A 23,283-nucleotide genomic window follows, 5' to 3' on the forward strand; every position below is an offset into this window, starting at 1 on the left:
ATATCGATCCATCGTGTGCTATTAAGAACATCTCAAATATTTTGTTGAATGATTCAAGATGTCCACAAGGCAGTCAAGCAAGGGACCAATCAACCATGAAGTATTATCTATTCCATGTAACTTTGTAGTTCATCTACTGCTATAATTTAATTACGTTATAGTTACGCTACATGTCCATTAGAATATGTGTAATGTTTAACTACAAATAAAACTTGTATTATTTGGACTTGTATTGTATTATTCGGAAAACTTGTATATGTATCGGAGCCGTTGCGGGGAACTGCGATCCTGCAAAGGGGCACCGGTTACATACAAGCTAACCTCTGTCCGAACAGGCCACTCTAAGTGAAGCCACTTCAACCGGTCCCAGATCCAACAATGAGGTTTGCAACCAGTTCCAGGCGAGACTGCGACCGGCTAGAAACCAGTTGGGCCAACTTGTACCAGTTGATCGAACTGGTACCAGTACGCCCAACTGGTTTCTAAATGGTCCCAGTCTCAACTGGGACCAGTTGCACCTGGGACTGGATGAACTGTGTTATCGAACAGGGACCAGTTGTCCCAACTGGTACCAGTTGATCTGGGACCAGTTGAACTGGTCCCTGTGCGATGACGCAGTTCAACTCGTACCAGTTCAAAAAAATTTCGCCTGGGTTAGTTTCATCGTATGCGTCATCCATCAGTGTTCATAAAATGTCTGTGTGTTTTTATAACTGCCATGCTCATATAGAGTTGGAAAAATAGCAAAGCGCATCGGGTTCGTTACTAACGGTTGTCTTCATCCACACCCTTTCCTCTGGTCTACCCTGTGTTAAATATGAGGTGTGTTAACTGTAAAAAACTTGATATTAAACGCTCTCCACTCACGCTGTAGAAAGGAGTTGAGGTTTAATGATCCAAAAGGTTACAAACAATGCCACACAGGCCGCACTCATCGGCGAACGCGCCAAAACGTTCACTCACACACGCAGTCCTGCCATTGCTTCGCTCTCACGCACGCACAACAGGGAACGCCAGTAACAAGCGGATTGCTTACAGGTATTCTGTAGTCACATCAGTCTTCTGCGTGGCTAATAAGCTGTTCGTTCTACCCAGACACATGATTTCCCTGGGATACGCTACGAATGGGATACGATAACGTACAGAGCCAGAGAAAAGGGAGTTGCAGGCCATCATACCCTTCGGGGATTAATGTGACAAAGCCCGTTGAAGATGTCAAACAGGCATGAAATTTTCACACCTAACGTGCTATACAGGGTGTGTGCAGAAAAACGTGACCCGCATTTAGGCCCATAGCTTGTTGTCTACCTAACTAACGAACTTCCGGTGGCGCACGATGGCGCATTTATGCGTGCGAAATCTGTAGAAAAATTGTGGAAGCCACACTCAGCTTAAAAAATAAACGGAACAACGAAAACGTCGGCTTCCGTGCATCAGAATAGGGCAACATGGTGGACAACAGGGTGTATGTGAAAGGGCAACATGGTGCACGTAGGAGAGTTGTGTTCAAGTACCGCTAGGGGAGCTATCGGTGCATAAATCGAAACGATGTCTCACATGGATGCTCATCGGCAGTACCCCTAGCGGTGCCTGTACATAACTGTCATGAGACCGCAATGCACTACCATGCACTGTCATGACCGCCCTATTCTAATGCATGGAAGCCCATGTTTTCGCGCTCTGTTTATTTTTTTACACTGAGTATGGCTTCCAGGATTTTTTTATAGCTTTCGCACGCATAAATACGCCGTCGTGCGCCACCGGAAGTTCCTCGGCTAAGTAGACAACGAGTTACATGTAAAAATGCGGGTCATGTTTTTCTGCACACACCCTGTATATAGAACTCCCAAGATCACTGATGGACAGCACTTGAAATAACACGTACTTCAAGCGTCCTTCAGGTACATTTCTCAGTACATTTCCAATTGTTCGCATCGTACTGCACATTAAGAACATTTGTGTAGTACATTCCCATTAAGAATTCAAGTATGTTGTGGGGAATCCAAGTAGAAACAACGAAGATACTCAGTAGTAAATAAGGAAATAAAAATACTTGCCACTTGCTACGGTGTCATGGGCACCTGTAAACGGGAATTATATTGGTATTCATGGCTACGCACAACTAGCTGGTATGAGCACCAACATTCGGAAAGATGATACATGCATTTTGTCAATCAAATCACGAGCACTTTATGCCATTTTGTCACACGTAGCAATTTTGTCAGTAGCAATGTGGAAGGGGGAAAGGAGCTACACACATTCTTCCTTAGCATAGGAAATACCTCCCAGATTACGGTTCCGTGGGTGATAGCGCGCCAGGAGAACGCAATGCATTCTGGACAGGTCCTGGCTTTACGTCAGCGCAAACGTCGTCAATCGCGTGACCATAAAGATGGCGGCACCCGCGAACAGTTTGTAAGCAGCGGGTATTGTTTCTGTGTGTCGTTTTGAAACGTCTTTCGATATACAGTCAACCCTCGATTTATGAACCTTCGATTTATGAATTCCCTCGTTTTATGAACACTAGCACGAGGAACCAAACTTTTTACATGCATTTTTCCCTCGTTTTATGAACCTCGATATCCGAATAATGAATGGAATTTCTGGGAACCAACTAGGAGTTGCCCAGCGTTTTTGCCCTCAATTTATGAACGGATCCTTCTGAGGCCAACAAAAACCTTCAAAGGGATTATTCGTGGTCTTATGAATGACGCCTGAACAGACAAAACGTTTTCGAGGTATTGCACCCTGGGTTCTTAACCCCTCGAAATCCGAACAACAAACGGGTTTTTGCATAAATGTTCCTGACCTCAATTGACACAGCGGAAGGCATGGTCCAAAGCAAAATTAAACTATTTAGTATTGCATAATAAACAGAGTGTGAATGCGCTAACATATGTGTTTTGTGAGACTGATACAGCAGAAGGCATGGTCCAAAGCAAAATTACACAATATATTGCATTATAAACACAATATCAACTCGGAAATACTGTTCCATTTGCTCGATAGTATTCACTTAACGGAATTTTCGATTTATGAATCCCTCGATTTATGAACGATTTTTCGGGGAACCGAGGGTGTTCATAAATCGAGGGTTGACTGTATATCAATAAGTTTTATCCAATATTCTTGCAGTTAAGCAGGTTGGCTTGTCCATGTGACATTGTAGTGCTCGACACTGATAACGATGTAGTAACGTCGGCGCAGGGGCTCACAGATGACGTCATGCAATGAGCATACGCAAAAACAAACTACATCAAATAACAAAGCACCGTGCAACTTACATAAGCAAAATATGTTCACTTGACGATCAATATGATTCGGTGCCGACAAGGAATTGTGGGCCAGCGCAAAGACAGCCGACAATCACGGTTACGCGACCTCATGATAGAACTGATGTTCTGAGGCTGGAACAACATAGAAGGGAAAATTACATACAAGGCCTCAAGTTGCCTAAGAAATTAACGATGAAAGATTAGAGTCACTGAAAAGGCTAGCCAGCTGTAGGACTCGAACCCACATCTTCTGAATTACCTGTTACCTATTAGCTTAGCTCAATTGGTAGAGCCCTGGACCGGTAATCCAGAAGATGTGGGTTCGAGTCCTACAGCTGGCTAACCTTTTCAGTGACTTTCATCTTTCATCGTTAATTTCTTAGGCAACTTGAGGCCTTGTATATAATTGTCCCTTCTATGTTGTTCCAGCCTCAGAACATCAGTTCTCTCATGTTCAACATTTGCCGCTTGCGTCGATCCTTGTCGTATGAATGTGTGTATGAGTGTGCAAAAATGTAAGAGTGAAAGGAGGATGAGTGAGAGAGAGTGACTGGTTTGTCCCTTCAGATGACGCACCCTGGAAGTCGCTGAGAAGGCGTGTTAGCGTAGCTCAATTGGTAGAGCTCTGGACCAGTAATCCAGAAGATGTGGGGTCGAGTCCTACAGCTGGCTAACCTTTTCAGTGACTTTCATCTTTCATCGTTAACTTCCTCATGATGATGTTTCCCGTGACGTGGGGCCAGGGCAAGATAGCGATTTTGCCACAGGGTAGCTGAGTAGCAGTTAATTTTGAGGGTAGTTTCAAAAATAGGAACCTTGTGCCCCACCAGCGTTCCGCAGTCTTTTTTTTGTGTGTGTGTGTGCATGCGCATTCCATGTTTTCAATCTGCAAAATTGATCACCTATACTACTGCAATGCACTTAACAAGTGCAACTGCAGTACACTATGACGTGGGAAATGAACTTTGAACTGGGTTTTTGAACATTTAAGCGCCGGGAATATTTTGGTTTGTTTGCGCACGGCTGCCTCGGGTAAGCCACTAGAGAAATACACTACGAGAATTTGAACGACTGACAACTTCTACGTGGTTTCGCCGAAAAGATCGAAAGGAGACTCATACTGTCATAGCCATAGTCTTATTTGCATTGACAATGAAGTGACTTTTACCAGCCCAACGGTTTACAGTGGTTTACCCACAATTTCCTCCTTGGGGGCTGTTGGGTTCTGCAAGGGGGTGTATTTACATGTTTGTCACGCAATCTTGCGCACTCGCGCAAGGTTCCGGGGGGTTGTTAGGGAGTGTTGCGGGGTCGGGGTGAATCGTTGGGTTTACTGCTGCAGTGGCTCTTCAACAATGCGTACATTTGATTGCTTCAAACGAATAAGTTAGTACAGTGTTTAGTGTTTACTATGACCCTAATGCAAATGTTAAACAGCCGAAATCGGCAAAGAATGTAGCAATGCGGATCATCAGTCAGCATTCCAATGATTACGTACTGCTGTCGTGCGGTGCAGGAAAGGTTAAATTGGTGCAGGAACTCATTAAAAGGACGCTTAGACCCTCCAAGGGATTCGTACCTAGAAACAGGGACAAATGTCGTGTAAGGGGGTTTGCGTCAGGAATTTCGGGAAAACATCGTAATAACGGGAAATAGACGGTGGTGCGACTTGGAAAGTTGTAGTGCAAAGAACGGAGCAAGCGCACTCGGACTTTCGAGTAAACAGGACGTTGAGTAAGTGAGTTGCGGCGCTGAAGAGCGGGAAGCACTTCCGGGCGTCATAACCCAGACAAGCCTAAAAAAAGTTTAAGACACGCCTCCAAAACTATGTAGCTGCAATATAGGAGCGGTTTTAGAGACAAAGAAAAGGGGGCTGTCCACCACACGTATTGGGAAGGGTGCAAACGCGGAAATTAGTAATTCGAGAATTTCTAATATTACAGATTTGTGACAAATTTTGCCATGTTCGCTACGTCGACACAAGTAGGTTACCAAAAAAAATCAACACCCTCGGACGCGAGCTTTCTTGAGGAAAAGGGTCATAAAGTAATAAAAAAAACAGCGTTACGAACGCGTCTTCTTCCTAACCTCCGAACCGCTAAAGACAGACCCCATGGAGTGATTTGGCCAGTCGTAGGGCGACTCGAGACCTACTCCGATGCTAATTTTGGCGTCGATCTGACGAAAGGGACGGGAAGGATGGGGCCACGAATGTATCGGAAGTGTTGACGGAGGACCCTGAATTTCCAAATATCTCGACTTCCCTTAGAATTTGTCACAAGCCTTGGGCGAACACATGAAGGGGGAAGAATAGGGAATCCGTCGCAGCAAACCATTAGGAACATTTTAGGGCGACATATTAGAGCCGGAACCCAGTCGAGCGACAGCGTCGTGAGTATAGAAAGATTCAGTGCTGCATAAAGGGCCAAGGATCCCGAAGAGGCCTGAGCAAATATCCGCGTAGCCCAGACAAATACCTGAAGCATCCATACGTTGTGTATGGGAACACGTTAGAGAGCAGGATAAATCCACGTTAGGGCACAACTAATTGCATTTTCAGAAAAACGTGACACGATGCAGCCTGGCCCTATAGTCACGCGTGTCAGGTGTAGTTGTGAGCGTGTCTTATTTCCGCATCGTTCCGTTTGTCCGTTGCCCTTCTGTCCGTAACACAGGAGCATAGCAGTGAGTTTCATAATCTGGCGTGACGCAGTTAAATGGCCCACGCCAAAAGTGAGTTTGGCGCAATTGTAATTATAATTATGCAGCAGAGCCAACTTTCCGAAATATGTGTCGTGTGGCTCCTATGTCGCCACACAATTCTATATGTGGATCGTACGGCCCTCTGTAGGTACGTTCGATCAGGCCTGCACTCCCTGAGGGCCAGTTCTCACTTGGCGACGCCCGACGCGGCGTCGTGAGCGGGCGTCGGAAGTAGAGGCGCATTTCCGCCGCCCCATCAGCGCGCACGATTTTCATGTTCCCACCACAGTGGCATTCCGTCGTGCAAAGCAGACGAAAAATGAGGAGGCGTGGCCTTTCTGTGTCACCTAATTGGTCACCAGCTGTCGTTCTCAGCAGTTCTCACCGACATCCCGAAAGAAGTTCGGCATGGCAGTTCTTTTGGCTCGACGTCTCTCCTCTCCCGACTCCGGAAATGCGCGTCTATTTCCGCCGCCCGCTCACGACGCCGCGCCGGACGTCGCCAAGTGAGAACTGGCCCTCAACCAGTTCCGGGCGGTGCAGGGCCAATTCTGAACTGGCGCAGCACTAGGCCAGCTCCAGTTCAACGGTGCAACCCTAGTGCCGCCGCGAAACGAATATCGAAGTGCAGCGCTAGTGCAGGCCTTCTGCTCTCCGTGATTCTGAACACCGCTACGGATTGTAAGAACGCGTGTGGCATTTCAACCACATGTGCATTGCTGCTTTTTAATTTCGAACAAAATGAACTGTTCAACAATTGTGCAAACAGCCACGGAACTTGTGGATTCTGACAGCGAGGACGAAGAATTCGACGACCTGGTTACCGTGATAGTGTTGAATCTTCTGCGAACTGACAGGAACTGTGTACACCGAAACTGTAGTGAATCGTTATTTCGACTTCGAATTCAATCGTCTCTTCCGACTCTCTCAGGATACGTTCGAGAATTTGCGTTAACTATTATTTGCCTTGTGTCGTCTGCTGCCATTGCCGCCATTACTCTGCACTACCGTTAAACTGACTCCTGCGAGAGTGCAGAGTTTCCTTACACTAGGGCTACACTTATCGTGCACTAGTTTGAAACCAACGACACGGTGCAGGGGGCGCTCGGCTGCACTGGCGAAGCGAACGGGCAAGTGCAGCACCACCGGAACTGGTTCAGGCAGTGCAGACCTAATCGAACGTACCTTATGTGTACTATTGCTGCCTCGCTCATGATCTCAGTTGTCTCGCGACGTAAACACCCAATTACTATTGCTGCCCCATACGATGCCATACGGCACACACTTTGCTCTCATATCACTTCATATGGGAGAAAGATGCATGGTATACTGTCGCATATAACTTCCTCCTGGAATACTGGTATACTGCCATCTGGGTTTGGCGAGCCCCGAGTCTGCCGATGACTCTTCCCAGCATAACGTCATCAAATGAGTTCGCTGGATACTGATTTCAAAGGAACAACACTGTTACCTCGCCAAAATGCACAACGCGAACTTTCTTCCCCATCACTGGGTTCTTCTTTGATAAGCCTCTAGGTACTACATGACCTTATCTCGTCCTCCTAGCACCGCAATCAGGCTGCTCGAACAAAACTTGGCCCTTAGTCATTCAAGAATAGACGTTGTGTACTTCTCACGAAAATTTGTTGATCAGGGCCTGTCATTTTCTTGTTTTTCACAATTATCCCAAATTTTTGAACATGAGTGTATTTAGTAGGTGTAGTAGGTGATGGCTTGTAGATAGTGGCAGTGTAGTGGCGATAGTGATAAGTAGTGGGGGGGATATGTTTATTAAGAAAAAGAAAGGAAAGGGATAAGTAGTGATAAGTAATGAATGATTAGCAGTGACGACGACAGTGATTAGTAATAGTCACTAGTTGTAATTAGAGAGTAGTGATAGTGATTGGTGGTAATTGATGATAAGTGAGAGTGATAGTAACACTAATAGTTAGTGATACTTAGGGGTGGATAGGCGTGAAGAGATATGGATAGGGGTCGATATAGTAGTATGAGTGGGTGGTGGATCCGCGCAGTCGGTGCGCGGCCGTAAGCAGTTGCACAACAAAGCACGTATAAATCTAACGCACTGTCGCTGCATTAATTATTTTGGAAACCTCCCATTACAACTTTCTCATCGTCTAACTCTTACAATAAGAAAAAAAAGCTGACTATATAATCGCAGGCCTTGGGCACACGTTCGAGATCGTTCGATCTCCAACGGCTGCAGCAATGTATTTCACTAAACAGGAACACTGTCATATTTTTCTACGTATGTAGTTGATATTACCAGGCTGTTAACTTTACTTCGTAGAAATGTAACCAATGTATGTTAACTTTTTCAGTTTGGTCAACCAGTCTTCGTACACATAACGTATAATAAGTATGCCACTGTGTTACTCCTGTTTCGACTGCGCAATGTAAATGGTAGAAGAGCCCTTGTCAAGTCAGATGGTTCTTGCTCTTCTTCTCACTGGTAAGAGAAACAAATTGAAATTGAAAATAAACCGTGATTCATGAATCGCGCCTTCATTGGATCCATGATCGAGCTATAACATGAACTATAACTAACATGTTCCGACGTTACTAGCAAGCGCGGAAAGAAAATTCTCGAAGTCGGCGGCGCGAGAGCAAACCAGAAACCCGAGGAGAGAAGGACGAGGAGGTTAGGAAAGGCGGTGGGTCTGCGCATGCGCCCCGTGATGCACGCGATTGCGAGCAGGGAAGTGCTGCGAATGGCTCCTGCAGGACACATGGTTTGAGAGCCCGCCATTTTTCCTGGCCATTACGGCTATGGGAGGTTCCGGCGACTGGTTTTGGTCCGCCTCTAGATCTGGAGCATAAATTTCGCACGCATAACGTTTATTTTGCAGTGTGAGGAAGGGCGCTTCCTAATTCGTTAATTAGAATATTAACGATCGGTTCAGCGGCTTGTTTCACAGGTCGGTCTCTTGCCAACGGCTTCGGCAGCGGCGCAGTCATGTTGTCTTCATATACGTCTGTCGTCGTTCTGTGGGCAGGCACACTGTTAAAACAGACCTTCACCACATAGCACGTTCTTAGCCCACCACCACACCGAATGATATCATTCTGTGTCATTATTCGTTCAAGACAGGAGGGGGAGCTATCTGGGACAAGCATAATGTGTCCCAGATAGGCGCCTCCTCCCATTTTCAGCAAATAAGGACACAGAATGATATCATTCGGAATGATATGAGTGGCTAGGAGCGTGCTATGTGGTGAAGTTCTGTTTTAACAGTGTACTTGTCGTGGGTGGAAAGGGCAGAAGGGCAGAAACCAGTGAGGTGGAAAGAAAACAAGCACAGTGGTACAGCTTGGGACAAAATTTACGGAACACCGGGGTATCGCATTTCTCCAATGGAGCGACAACCTAACAGCAAAAAGGAGTGGACATACACACTGAGAGATGGATAGAATAGCCTGCCACCTGTTTCCTATTCGATCGCTTCGTGATAGCCAGCAGGGAAGCGCTCCGATGAAGAAATACGCAGGTGCCGTGTTCCGTAAACTTTTGTCCCAAGCTGTACCCACGGCTCTTCCATTCGTAGGAACGTTGTCGCCATTTTATATTTCATTCCACGTTCCGATAAAACTGGAATTATTACAGTACCATCCTGACAATCCTACAGTGTGATTCTAACCCTGGAGTGACACTTCCGCAGAAGCCATTTCACAGGAGGACATGAACAAAAGACAAAGACTACCACTTCAGTACTGAGGCAATATTTGAGACGGGAGGAAATACATGAAATTGTGGAGACGCTTGTATGACAACGGAGCGGATTGGGTTCCTTTTAGTTTCCCATCGGATTACGTATAACCTGGCCCTCAGCGTTCGCCAGCGCTTGCGGATTCATACTTTTAGTATACATTTAAAAGTAAAATTTTAAAAGTAGCCCATCCCGTTTATTTCTCCCGGCAGTTGTCAACGGCAATCCTTTGGCGGGGCTCTTACGTCCTGCGTTCAATAGGGTGTCTCGATACCGACGCCCTGTGTACAGCGTGAAGACAACCACGTCGTCTACTACATATATTTCTCCTATGTTCAAGACGACACGCGCAGCCCGCACGGCGTTGACGAAGGAGGAAATACACTTTTGAACTGAGGAAGTAAGTTGTAAAGGGGGTTTGAAAAAAGTCGGTGACGTCGGAACATTTAATTCACGCATTGCGAGAGCGGGCCTAAATATGACGACCTGGCGGCACCATTTTGCAAAGGTGGCTCCACCCAATACACTGGGAGTTATTGTTCAGGTACACTAATGTCCAACAACATCTTCGTTTTCGTACAACTTGATATTGATCTAATATTGTTCACCTACGAGATATTCTTGAATTGCGCGAATGGATTTACAAGTTCCGCTCACCTTCGACCAGGATGATTTTCACTTCCTTCGCTTGTGTTAGATCGTTAAGGTCAGTCTGTCGTTGTATCATGCGAGGCTCTAAAATATAAATATCAAGAATAAATGAGAGAGACATCTGAATTAATGACGACCGGAAAATCTAATGATGGCGCCAACTCCCAAAATAATGCATTTTATGATATATATTGAAGACAGAACACTGTCTCTGAGGTAAAATAAACCTGTTACTGGAACAGAAAGTGTGTGGATCTTTAGGGCACATGCAGCGATGAACGAACGCAGTGGTAATAGTGGTAATAGAAGTGGTAATAGCAGTGGAATAGCGGAAAAGCACAGTTCCCACACCGAACCCCACTCGAGGGAACGAGGCTAACCGGAAGTCGTGCGTACGCTAGTAATGAATTACGATGTTATTTGTAAATTTCTGAATGAGGTTAGATTGGTTAGAGTAACAGACGGCGAAGTCGTAGGTCGGTGCGCCACGGCAGAAGCCTTGCGGCAAACAAAATAACCGTTGCTGCATCAGTTGCGCTTCCGTCTAAACCTCGTTCCCAGTGCTACATCTGAGGGTGTCAATGTGGGATATGTGTCTTGCTCAGTGATATACAGTGAACCCTCGTTAATATGACCCCCGATAATCTGACATACGCACTTTACGACCATACTCCTCGGGAACAATGCAGTGAAACCTCTGCAAATCCCCTCGTCAATATGACAATTCCGCATTATGACCAAAATTTTCGGGAACGACCATGGTCATAATAACGAGGGTTCACTGTAGTGCAAAGCTAGAACGCAATATTCTGTCGTGAAAGGAAGGTACACCCAAACTATGTACGGTAAGATTGGGCAAGACGGAAATTAAATTTGCAATTGAATATGGAATTTATATTTTTTGCGCTAAAAAAGAAAAAAAAACTATTCATAGGCACATTCCGGGAGGTCTAGAGCTTAGAGCTTCTGATCTGTAAACCAGAATAGATGTTGCCGGTTTTAAAATCAACACAGAAAAAAAAAAGTAGGTTGTCTCATTTTTCCCAACCCTCTGGGCGAGGCGAGACATCGGGTGGGGGCAAGAGGACATACGCCATGCTAATGAACTATACAAATTAGTTTTTTTGCAATCCAAGCACCTTCACAACCCTCTTGATCACACCACCCACATGATGTGCAATAAAACCAGACAGAGCTCTGTGCTATTTCCCTCCATCCTCCTTTGCAAACAAGGCACTGCCAGTGTTTTGCGTCACTGGTCGCTCGCTTTTGAGTGCGCTTCTGCTTTTGCTGGAAATATCCCAGGAAACAAAGATTTGGTTGGAAACACTAGGCAATATGCAAAAAAGAAATGAGTTTCTAAATTACACGATATTTAAATTGCATTAAACTAAATTACATTAAATTGTCGCATCTTCCCTCGTGCGTATTTACCCCATGCCCCATTGCTATATTCCTCATCATGTCTGTAACATCACCAATATAGGGAACCCAACTTATCATTCGTTGTTCTTCTGTTGTTGATCTTCCTGTGTTTTTCCACCGTTTCGTAGCCTGTGCACCACATTCCTGACAAACTCTTCAGCGTATCCAGCCTTTTATATCACTTAAAGTTAGCTTTTAAAGATGTATTTAATTTTTTTAAAGTGAAACTTGGCGACGTAGATAATTTTATTGGTGTGGTCACCAGGCCCATTTGAATGAGCGTATAAACCTTTGAACGAAGTAGTAGCATGGCATTTTCCATACGTTGGGAAAGTGATCAGAAAAGTGCCGGAAACGTTCCCCTGCCTTTCGGTGTCAGAATTGAAGTTTCCCTTCTGTTGGTAGTTCCTTTATAAACAGGGTCGGCAAAAGGGGAAGGGAACACCGAGATGAAGCCCCGAAGCACGGGCTTCCTCAGGGTAAACAACGAGATTTGGCCGAGGCAGACCAAAAATTAGGGACGACACAGACAAGTAAGCCTCAAACGCCCAGAAATTAACGAATGCAAACAACTCAGGGAAAAGAGGTGCTGACGCCAGGAATCGAACCTGGGTCTTCTGATTTCCGGTCAGATATGCTAACCGCTACACCACACCAGCACGCCGTTTCCCTTGAGCCATTGAGTGCCTCAAGTACGGGGGGGACGGACAACCAACCACGCTATTCCCATTCTCTCTTACATCTTTCTCTGTCTCATCTCTCTGTCTGAATGAGAGAGTGAGTGAGAAAGATGTAAGAGAGAATGGGAATAGCGTGGTTGGTTGTCCGTCCCCCCCGTACTTGAGGCACTCAATGGCTCAAGGGAAACGGCGTGCTGGTGTGGTGTAGCGGTTAGCATATCTGACCGGAAATCAGAAGACCCAGGTTCGATTCCTGGCGTCAGCACCTCTTTTCCCTGAGTTGTTTGCATTCGTTTCCTCAGGGTCTCGCACGATATGAGACTCGACGGTTGCTAGTACCAGGAGACGTGAGAAGAGATCTTGGGCAGGACTCATCCCTGCTGAGGCCTGCAATATTCTGTTACCGGGCCTGTTTGTAAGCTGAGCTCAGAAGGGTTCTCACTGAAAACTGGGTGATGGCATCCACTTCGTTCCTGATGTTTCTACAAGCGGAAATTTGTCCACTTACCTATATATATATATATATACGTGGTAGTAACGCTTGTAAACACTTTATAGGACCTTCACTCAACTGTCCAAACTAGCCATGTACACATTGCTTCAAGGGGGAGCTAGTCTCGACCTGATGCAATATACCATTGGCGGTACACTTCGTCTACAATTTGGGCTCGTCGGTACGTGATGACGATGGTACAAGTGCAAGTCAACGTCTCCTCTCTGTCCTTGTTAAGTCGCTCGTAATATTATGAAAACGTCAGCGGCATGGGGATGTTCATAACGGAGTATAATCCGTATATTCGTAATAGTACACAGGGTGTCTTTTCCTTATACAGATTTTTCATTAAACAACTATAAAGGCAATAGACATGCTCTTTTCACTTCTATCATCTCTGGGCCGGCGGACGTTCCTGGCCATATGTTGCTCAACCGTCAAATGACTAATTACCTAAAAATCGTTAATTAACGTTTTAGTTATAAAGGCTAGGAAGTTGTTCCAATAAAAACATCTGTCCCCTTCGTTGACCTGATATCGTAGCCGTTTTCAGAACAAAAATTCCTACGGTAGAATGTCCGCAAAGCATTCATGAAGGAACAGCGGTTTTTTATTTTATTCATTACATATCTTCGGAGACGCGGTTACTCGACCTTCCTACACCGCACGTCATGTTGACGCGTGCAACTGTGAGTACTGAGTTTCGCCTTAAAAATGGACCATTTCCGACAACGCGTATGCGCATGCCCTTGAGTCCGCCATCTTTGAGCGGAAAAAAATCGCCATGGACCCACCTGCCCGACTGTCATGTTCATTGTGGGGAGATAATCGGTTTCAAGGTTACGCGGACGTTTGAGGTCTGGTAATGAGTACAATGCGCTTTCACTCTCTCTGCATTCTTCTTCCAATCTTCTCTTTCTACTTTCCCACGCAACGTACGTGCCAGTTCGTAAAGCGTCACCATTATTGGCGGGAAAGACACGACGTTCGACATTCTGCCGCCAGGGGCGACGCGAATATGAAAATGGTCCATTGCCACACTTCGACTTTATAAAATACAACGCATGTGCCAGGGAGTCGGAGCTCACTGGACAGATGCGTCAGTCAACCTTCCATTCCTCTCTCGAACAGGGAGGTGAGCTTCCTTCGTCTCCCATGCCATGAACAATTGCGCTGTATTCCTTTTGCTCCCGAAACACCGGTTTTTGGCTTGTCGCGCTCGGAAAGTTTGCAGTTGATTGCCCTGATCTCGTCCGGTGTTGTCGTATTTTTTTAAGTCAAGTTAAACTTGACATTCTTGTCTATGCCAAGTTAAACTTGACATTCTTGCTTCGCGTGATCTGGAACGTTAAGTAATTATTCATGTGTGGCTGCAGCGCTGTGATAGCTCTGTATTGTCGTCTTTGCATGGAAGTATCGTTCTCAAAAAGTGGTCTCAAAAAGAGTCTTTGCGAATCGACAGAAGATCATTCAGACGTCAAAGCGTGAAGTCGTCGGCCTCGAATTTGAAAGCAATCGCTCCTTCGCCTTCAGTATTTTAATCGTTTGAGGCACGTCACATATCGTACGTATATGTCTTGGGCTGTACCACACATTCCTGTTTGCCACATACCACATATGCCTGTTTGCAGGTAACCTTGGCGCTGCTCGAGACAGAGGAGTCAAGATGGAATGCACCGAGATACAATGGGCATGTTATATATTTTGCGGCTGTTTCTTACAGGCGCGTTGCTTTAAGGCCTTTAAGGTCTGTCTTAAAGGTCTTACAAAGCAGCAGGCGCCATGAATAATGGTTCAAGCACTTGCTTCTTGGTGATCGGGATACACGTATTGCTGATATGTTCTGGTATTTTAAGCAAAAAAGACAAGTTGGACAAGGAAGCAAGACTTCCAAAGGGAAGGAAACGCAGAGGAACAGATCACAAAGTGCTTTAAGCAGTGTTTTTTTTTTTTTTTGTATTGCTGTTCATTGTTCGGACATTGCGATTGCGTGCCCCGTGTCAACTTGTGCATTGCGGCTGTGCGTGTTAGGAAAGATAAGTGTTGACTGAGGTTACTTGGTGCTGCTATTTATAGTGTTTGTATGCGTTCCTACGACTGTACCTTAAGGCTTCCCAGGCCTTTGAGCTACCCCTGACTTTAGGGCAGCCCCAGACACAAAGGCTACCCCGGACCCTAGGGTAACCCCAGACCTTAGGGTTGCCCCAGATGTCCCATAACACCTCAGGACCCTAGGGTCTTAGGGTAACCCCAGGAAAATTTTTCAATACAACGGGGTTGCTCAAATAAGCTTAGCGATCCCAGAAGGTCAAGTAGTCACCTTTCCTGCGCACTTGCCCGCCGGCGAACAACATTACGTCCCTGGTCATCTTTGAACGAACCGACGGACGCCTGAGAGCAACAGCTTGCGTTATAGCCAGGGCAGCTAAACATTGAGAAATAACGCTGGACACAGCCGTAGGAGGAAGAAAGCAAAAAGAAGCCAGTCTAACCACTCGTTGACAAAGTAATTCCTTGAGTATGAGGAGCAACAGCAAAGACACGCTACCAAGACAACTTGGCAAAAATCAAACGCTGCCCCGCGGTCACGTACAGTCGTAAGATTGTAGCGGGCCGTGGACAACGACGGTGGTGGACACGCGCCTGCAGCACCCGTCCCTCAGTTCTACCGGCACCACCGGCACCGCCCAAGCTTGAGGCCACGCACATGTGCCCGTCAGCACATTCCACCACCATCCAAGACCCTGAAGACCAACACCATTCCACCACCATCACCATCCAAGACTCATGCAGAGGAACACCACCTACTCTGCAAGATTTTCGCCGCTAACTAATGCAGTGGGAATCTCAATGACGTCCGCGACCGCTGTGTGTGACATCACGTCTGTATCAGCGTGACGTGTATCATGACTTGTATCAGCAATGGCAGCCTCACGAAAGCTCGAGCTATTCCGGCTGGGTGGTTTGCGTTGGCTACACCGTTTGAATGTGCTTCCGAGAAAACCGCTTGGACGCCTAAAGTAAAATATCGGCAAATGACTCGGAAACATGTTTTATTTCAAATGAATGCGAGAAAAGATCGTTCAGCGTTTCACACAGCCCGTAAGTCGCCTAAATCAGTAATTTATGTGAAGTATGGAAGTCATCGAAAACCCAGACGTTCAGCGTGATTTAAACCACACATTTCTCGTTTACCGGTCGGCAGGCAAGTTGAGGCTTGTGTTGTGTTTGTCCGTTTCTGCGTCCCAGTCCCAGAACAATTACTTTCTATCATGTGCAATAAGTTATGTTTCAAAAGTCATAAGACATGATGCCAATAAACACCGTCATATCTGACTGCAAGACGGGACTACTTCTGGCTACGACGGAGCAAACCCCATATGTCCGCGGATTCTTGTATGTATGTGTGCACACATTGGACGAATACCGCACGTTCTAACTTGGAATGAAAGGCAACGAGACACTGGGAAAAATAGTATATTGGCCACGCCTACGAAATATCGGCAATATGATAAATGTGACTTCCCTAACACTTGACTTCCCAGGCGTCCCGCGGCTGCTTGGAACCAACTGCCACTGAGTTGCTCGTTGAGGTAGAAATGAAATAAATTATAGGGTACAATGGCGCAGTCGCTTAATGACGACTACGAAGGCGTCAGTTCTTATTTCTACCATAGAATAGAACGACAACAACAAGTATTTTACGGGTGGGACATGATAACCCCGCGTGCTTCTTCGACACTTCAATAAGTGATGTATTTTGCTTAACTTACCACTTGTAATTGCACACTTTTTTGCACACGCCATTTTCCCTTTACTTCGGTGCACAGGCGGCAAAGTTTCCCGGACCTTTTTCTTCTTCCACTCAGTGGCCACAAGCCACTTAAATGACGGCGCGGTAACTTCTTTCTTTTTGTCTTTTACATTCCGTCCTGTTTATAAACAGTATAAACAGACAGAAGTCGGTGTCCGACATATTCGAAATGGTTGGCTACACTGCTAGAAATGGTCCCGCTAGACTTTTCCGAAAAGCTCATTGAATTCAAGAAATCGTTTGCACTGACGTCATTACCGGGACTCCTGGGCATAGCCTCCTATATACTGATCTGATATACTGTATATAGGAGGCTATGTCCTGGGATACCGCCATTGCTGTGTACCACCGTTCAGCGTCGTCTGGTTGTTTATGGTGTGTGTGCGTTTCGTGTTTCCAGCAATCATGCCTAGTTGTGCAATTTTCGGTTGCCGAAGTAGAAGCAAATCCACTCAGAGGATGAGCAGCACAGGAAGCGTTGGACTGTACTGTTTGCCCAAAGTGATTACGCGTCAGTGTCATGGCGCGAAGCTTCTGTCGGAGAAACGTCGGAACATAGCCTATATAGGAGGCTATGGACCATAGCCTCCTCTGGCTTGCCCGAATAAACAGAAAAGACTTGAAGAATCTCGACAACGTTCGAGTCTGCGGTCGTCGCTTCGTATCACGTGAGGAACTAACTGCATTACTGTGGATCTAGCGTAAGCAAGCACTGGTGCATTTCACTGCAGCTGCAGCCTAAGCATTACTCACGCTTTGTTTTTCACGCTCTAATGCCTGACAAACGTTTTCTTCTATTACGAGTCGCACGCGTTCGTAAGTACTTCGTGCTCTTTGTAATGCCAGTGCATGATCGTGTTTAGGATGTGGTGTTGCTCATTCTGATGTGCTGCCAGTCTATTTGTGAACCTCTGTTCTCTGACCTTACAGGCAAGCCATCGTCCTTAAAGGGACTATGAAACGATTTTTTCTTCGTTTCGTTCGAAAGAAGACATTTTTCTGAGTCTAGAACCGAAATTTTACTTTCGTCGCGCGAGCGGATTTCTCGGGAGCGAATTTAAACGGAGCGGCGAAGGGAGGACACCTGGCGCCGCGCCGTGACGAGCTGCCGAGCGGAGACACAACGGGTAACTTGACGCGACCACAGCCGGCTCAGCAACACGTCATCGTGACGTGTTGCCGAGCCGAGGAATCCCGCCAGGAGCATGCGCCGTAGGATCCCGCGTATGCGTTCATCGGGAGTGGAAATCTCCATGACAGCAGCTTTCGCGCGATCGGCAGATTTCGGCAGTAGCGGCAGCCACAGCGCGAGCTCGCGGCATTACTTGCCATTGTGCAACACCGGTGACGTAACGGGGAAATGAAGAGCGGTCCGTACAGTTACACCATCCGCAGGGAAATATGCGCGGGAGAGGAGGAACGCGGAAGAGACATTTCCAGCGCGCGCTCCTCGCAGAGTGGAGCGATTTCGTCCGGAAAAATTTGTGGCATATTAGTTTCTCTGCGGGAAGAACAGTTTCCATCGAAAAAAAGTATGGGGGTTCGGGAAATTTCATAGTCCCTTTAATGGACGAGACCAGCCCCGACTGGACTCCGAGTCAGCACCTGGGGCATGGTGGTGGTGGAGGCAGGCCTCCACAGCTCCCCGCATTTGCGGCAGTAGAAAAATAAAATCGCGTCACAGTCACGTGGTATTACATCGTCAGGCATCATGACGGATGCCCATTGGCCAAAGGAGGATGCGCGCTCCGGGATTGGTTGATAAAGTTTCGAAATATCTGATAGCTCACTTTTCGCGGGCAGTCTGGGCAGTCGGCCAGGCGGGCAGCTCCAAGCAAGGTCGCTGCGTCTCCACGGCTCGCCGATGTCGGTTGACCACAACGACCAAAAAGGAAGTGTACGCGCGGGTTTGTTCGTGAGCTATAGTGACTCTGGCCATGTACTGATCTCCGATAAAGTGTCAACCTACGGACATTCTTGCCGGGTCGGAACTGGAATGCTTGGTGAACTGACGCCTGAGGAACACTTTCGAGTGCTGTCGCATTTTCAAATACAGTGACTAAGAAGAGAGTGTTCGTAACGACAAAAGTATTTCCCGTGACTGTGTGACCTACGGTGCATCGCCAGTATGAGAAGAAGATGCTCATCTGTGAAACGCACGCACTCGTGGACTTCGCTCGCCTCCAGAAGTAGACTGTATGTGTGCTTTGCAAGTTCGAACTTGGTTTGGTTGCTGTCTGTTCAAGGAACGAAACGTCCTATACGCACGGTGAATATATGAGTCAAACATTTGAGTCTATTCGTTGCATCAATAAATATGTATTTCGCCTATCAAAAATGTCTTAGTTATTTTGGAATAACGGGCGCCAGGTACGAAAACCAGTAGAAGTCAATGGCAGCCAGGGCCGGCCGAAAGCCGAGCCAAACTGGAGGTTGCTGATTGGTTGGCTGCTAGGCATCACGACGCATTTTCATTGGTCGTATGTCCAGTGTTGCCTGAATTATCTCAAACTATGGGCTCTATGGGGAGCTGTGGGCGCCTGGTGGAGGCTGTTCGGCCAGCGCAAGCGCTACTACCGTTCAAAGGAACGAACAGCGAGGAAAGCCGTTGCCGCGAAATCAAGTTCTACTTGCAGTCATAAGGATGCCGGTGATGAGGTCCTGAACTTCCCACTGACCACAGCAGCGGAGCAGCTCATTGCCCCCAACTTCTAGCAATGACTCTGATAACAACACAGGTTTGTGGCTTTTGCTTGTTTTGACAGTACACTCTAAGAAAAAAAGGTGTAATTTTCTACCTTTTGGGGTAGAAGTGTGTTGTCACAGATTCTCAACCCTTTTGGGGTAGAAAGTGAGGGGTAGAAACACTTCTACCCCTTCATTTCTACCCCACAGGTGGAACAGTTCTACCCCTGAGTGAGAAGAGAATTCTACCCTGTTAGTGGCAAAATTCTGCCCCTACATGGTTAACTGTTATTCCTCGGGGGGGTCTATCTTTTCTCTCCATATGGAAGACACCTCTACCCCAAGGATGAGAAATTTCTGCCCATCTTGACGCTAAATATTCAACCATTCCCGGAAGATAGTTCTACCGTGAGTAGAACTGTTCTCCTTTATTGGAAGATAATTTTTTACCCGAAATGGTAAGAATCTCTGCTACTATTCGTGCTGTGCCTACCGGTGGCATATCTCTACCCGTAATGACGGGGCATTTAGATCTTGTAGGGAAATATTGACTCCGCTTTTGAGAAGAACTTGACGTATACTATTTGTGTGGATGAGATAGAATATATACGTAGACAACTGTTACTGGTCACAGCATTTTATTAGCACGTCACAATTGGAATCGTACACTTGCGCTTACCAATGCGAAAGGTACATCCATTTTGAAGAAGCCTGGGCACGGAGACACGAAGGAAAACACAACACAAACGACTCCATTGTTGCATCCATCAGACTGCACAGCACTTGCATGGACTGTCTTGCACATAAATTCCACATGCATGAACCATAACAAGGGCATCGGGATAACTTCTGAGGGCTTGACGTTTCACACTCCTGAGTCGCTCTAAATACACACGAATCTTCGCTCGGTGTGTAATATCTGCCCGGCACAACACGTGGCAGGACGGATGATTTCAACTGAAACGTAAATGGCATTAATAGAGCATTTAAGATAAGCGATAAATAATAACGACGGTACATGTTTCACTCCTCAGAAATATGTTTACATGTGTGATTCCCTCAGAAATAAGCATGCAAAAAGAAGGCTAACCCGGCAGTGGACAAAAGCCAAGCATAAATAAATAACACAGCGCACATCTAAAAAACCATGACTCGAGCGATGAGTGCCTTCTCCCATCAAACAGTGGCTCACCGTATGTTATGGCTCCATTTCTTCATTTTCGAAGTGGATCCTGTAATCACATCCGGCGGGCGCTGATAGGATACGGTGCTAAAGTTGTCATGGTGACCTGCGTGTATTACACAAACGCATTTGCTCATATTGCAGTTTCATAGGATGCTGAAAAAGTGTCAGACGACATGCCGATCAACCCGAACACGCAAAACGCATCTGATCACTGCATATAAGACGCTCAGGAAGAAAAATCTTGAATATCAAAAGTACTCACCTGATTCTGTCCTAACTCCACCTTGCTTATGTTCATACCATTGCAGCTGAACCGATAACACCTTCCACCACGCAGATGCGAATACCCGACTCAGGGGGATCCGGACAAAATGTCCCCGGACAAAACGTCCCCGGACAAATGGTCCCCGGACGAAATGTCCCCGGACAAAACGTCCCCGAAAATGTCCCCGGACAAAATGTCCCCAGATGCCGTCCGGTTGCACAGCCGTTGGTACCTCAAATGTGACATGTTTTTCATGCTATCATGTGCAGGGTTGATTGATTTAAATCAGCCAGATTTAAATCACCGATTTTAATCGCGCTTTAAGTCATGAATATTAATCAAGATTTAAATCACCTCCCTTATGTTATGTTTGAATTTGAATAGTAAATTAAAACTGGAGACGCTGGGGAAAATGAGACTGAGCCTGGAAATGAACCACAGCCTGAAATATATTATACTTCAGTGACTTTTGCGCAAACTGCGTCACGTGACCCCTTCAGTGGCTCCGGCACACTGGCAAACAATTTGGTTACACATGGCGGGTGGTCATTCCACGAGCGTAGAACTTTTCCAGTTATTTCTTTTTCCTATTACTATTCGGTGTAATTCATAATATATAGTTTTCAAATAGATCTCCATTTGCATTAGCTAGTAACTGTTAGCCGCACTGTTAGAAGTCTAGACGCCCTTCTTTGTATGTGCTCAAAAAGTGATTTCGCTACTACGAGGTGGCACACGGAAGCCATGAGGTGAAGATCTGTCTTAGAAGACAAAAATCAACTCAGTGATTTAATCAATATTCATCATATTTAAATGAAAAAAATCTGAATATTTGATTTTTTTAATCCGCCGAACAAGAACGCAGTTGAGACTGGCAGACGGCTGAGTGACGGCAGCAGGGGACATTTTGTCCGGGGCCTTTTCGGGGGACATTTTGTCCGGGGACGTTTCGTCCGGGGACATTTTGTCCGGGGACATTTCGTCCGGGGACATTTTGTCCTACACCCGACTCAGGATAGCCATTAGGCCGCACGCATGGCCTTCGGTGCAGCAATGTCCACGTGCAAACCGACAGTCTGTCACTTTCAGCATTCGTCTCTATACTGACCCCTTTTACACAATCATCGATTCCGCGCAAGCGCAGACACTCTGCACTCTGTGTTTGGTCGCTCTGGCTAATCTCTTGAACAGTGACCTCGAAGCTGGACCAAACGCCTTTGTGCGCAGGATTAGTAAACCTCAACTATTCTCGTCGCTTGAGTCACCCCATTTACACTTCCATTAGTAACCCTGCTACGAAACACACAAAAAGAAAAAAAGGGTCACTTGAACCCTAATAGTGACAAGATTGCCACAGTGGTTCTACCGTTAGGGGGAGAGAGTTGAGCAAAAGGGCAGAAACAGCACAACTTCAACCTGAAGTCGGTAGAGGGAAAATAGGTCGGGGAGAACTGTTGCGCTTCTACCCGTTTTCAACCTTTTTTTCTTAGAGTGTAGTGCACAAGACATACTCAACCAAAGCTTTGAATCTGGTGATACCTTATTTAATTTCATCTTTGCCGACAGATCTGACGATTCAAGATGTGCAAGCACATGAGACCCGCGTCAGAGTTGCATGCAACAAGAAAGCAGCAAGTGATGCTAATAGAAGAATCCCTACGTGAAGACCCAGGAAAGGTGTTTTTTTACACAGGACTGGCCAGCATTGGAATTCTCTTTGCCACGTTCAAGCTGGTTGAAGCAGCTGTGAGACATACTCCACAGAATGGCCTGGAGAAGTTCACAGAGTTTGTGGTTTTCGTAATGAAGTTGAAATGGAACTTCCCTCTGCAAGATCTTGCTTACAGTTTTAACATTTCATGCTCAACTGTTAGCAGGGCCTTCGACAAGTGGCTGCAAGGGGCATTTCGGCGTTTAAAAACCTTACACATTAGGGACATTACATCCGGAAGACAATGTCGCAAGCCTTCCTGGACTCGTTCGGGGATAAACTGGCGGTCATAATTGACTGCTTTGAGATAAAGATTGAACATTTGTCTTCCCTGCTCCCAAGAAGTGAGACTTGTGGTCTCAATACAAAAATAGCAACACAGGCAAATACCTTATTGGCATCTCCCTTCTGGGTCTTGTAGTGTTTATATCTGAAGGTTGGGGAGGGCGTACAAGTGACAAGCATGTAACAGAACGTTGTGGCATGTTGGACAACCCAAGGGAGGGTGATATTGTGCTATCAGATAGGGGTTTTGACATTGCGGACATGTGAGGGCTGTACCGTGCTAGCTTGCACATTCCTGCACTCACCAAAGGCAAGAAACAGCTCTCAGCATTAGAAGCTGAAAACACAAGAAAACTTGCTAATGCAAGGATCCACGTGGGGA

The 23,283-nt window shown here is 46.3% G+C and overlaps 1 protein-coding gene, 1 long non-coding RNA gene and 2 other non-coding genes across 5 annotated transcripts in view; 2 read left to right on the forward strand and 2 right to left on the reverse strand.

Moving 5' to 3' along the window:
• Window positions 1-16,836, reverse strand: part of LOC135370395 (phospholipid scramblase 2-like) — a 60,803-nt gene extending 43,967 nt beyond the window's left edge. Inside the window, exons 1-3 of one of the 2 annotated variants that reach the window (XM_064604136.1) lie at window positions 16,729-16,836; window positions 10,364-10,441; window positions 2,058-2,081 (exon numbers count right to left, since the gene is read on the reverse strand). In XM_064604136.1, coding sequence (XP_064460206.1) covers window positions 2,058-2,081; window positions 10,364-10,441; window positions 16,729-16,762 — 136 coding nt within the window. In that variant the 5' untranslated portion in view covers window positions 16,763-16,836. The remainder of the gene's footprint in view (window positions 1-2,057; window positions 2,082-10,363; window positions 10,442-16,728) is intronic. The other variant, XM_064604137.1, reaches the window with a different exon arrangement.
• On the reverse strand, window positions 12,370-12,441 carry Trnas-gga (transfer RNA serine (anticodon GGA)). The gene has a single exon. It is a non-coding gene; the product is annotated as a tRNA-Ser (tRNA).
• Window positions 12,656-12,727, forward strand: Trnas-gga (transfer RNA serine (anticodon GGA)). Its single transcript has one exon. It is a non-coding gene; the product is annotated as a tRNA-Ser (tRNA).
• A 1,496-nt stretch (window positions 16,837-18,332) lies between the features above and the next one.
• Window positions 18,333-22,821, forward strand: LOC135370452 (uncharacterized). Its single transcript, XR_010415343.1, has 3 exons — window positions 18,333-18,396; window positions 19,319-19,507; window positions 22,472-22,821. It is a non-coding gene; the product is annotated as an uncharacterized LOC135370452 (long non-coding RNA).
• The last annotated feature ends 462 nt before the right edge of the window (window positions 22,822-23,283 follow it).

The sequence above is a fragment of the Ornithodoros turicata genome, chromosome 10 (genome assembly GCF_037126465.1).
Source record: "Ornithodoros turicata isolate Travis chromosome 10, ASM3712646v1, whole genome shotgun sequence".
NCBI classification, from domain to species: Eukaryota; Metazoa; Arthropoda; class Arachnida; order Ixodida; family Argasidae; genus Ornithodoros; species Ornithodoros turicata.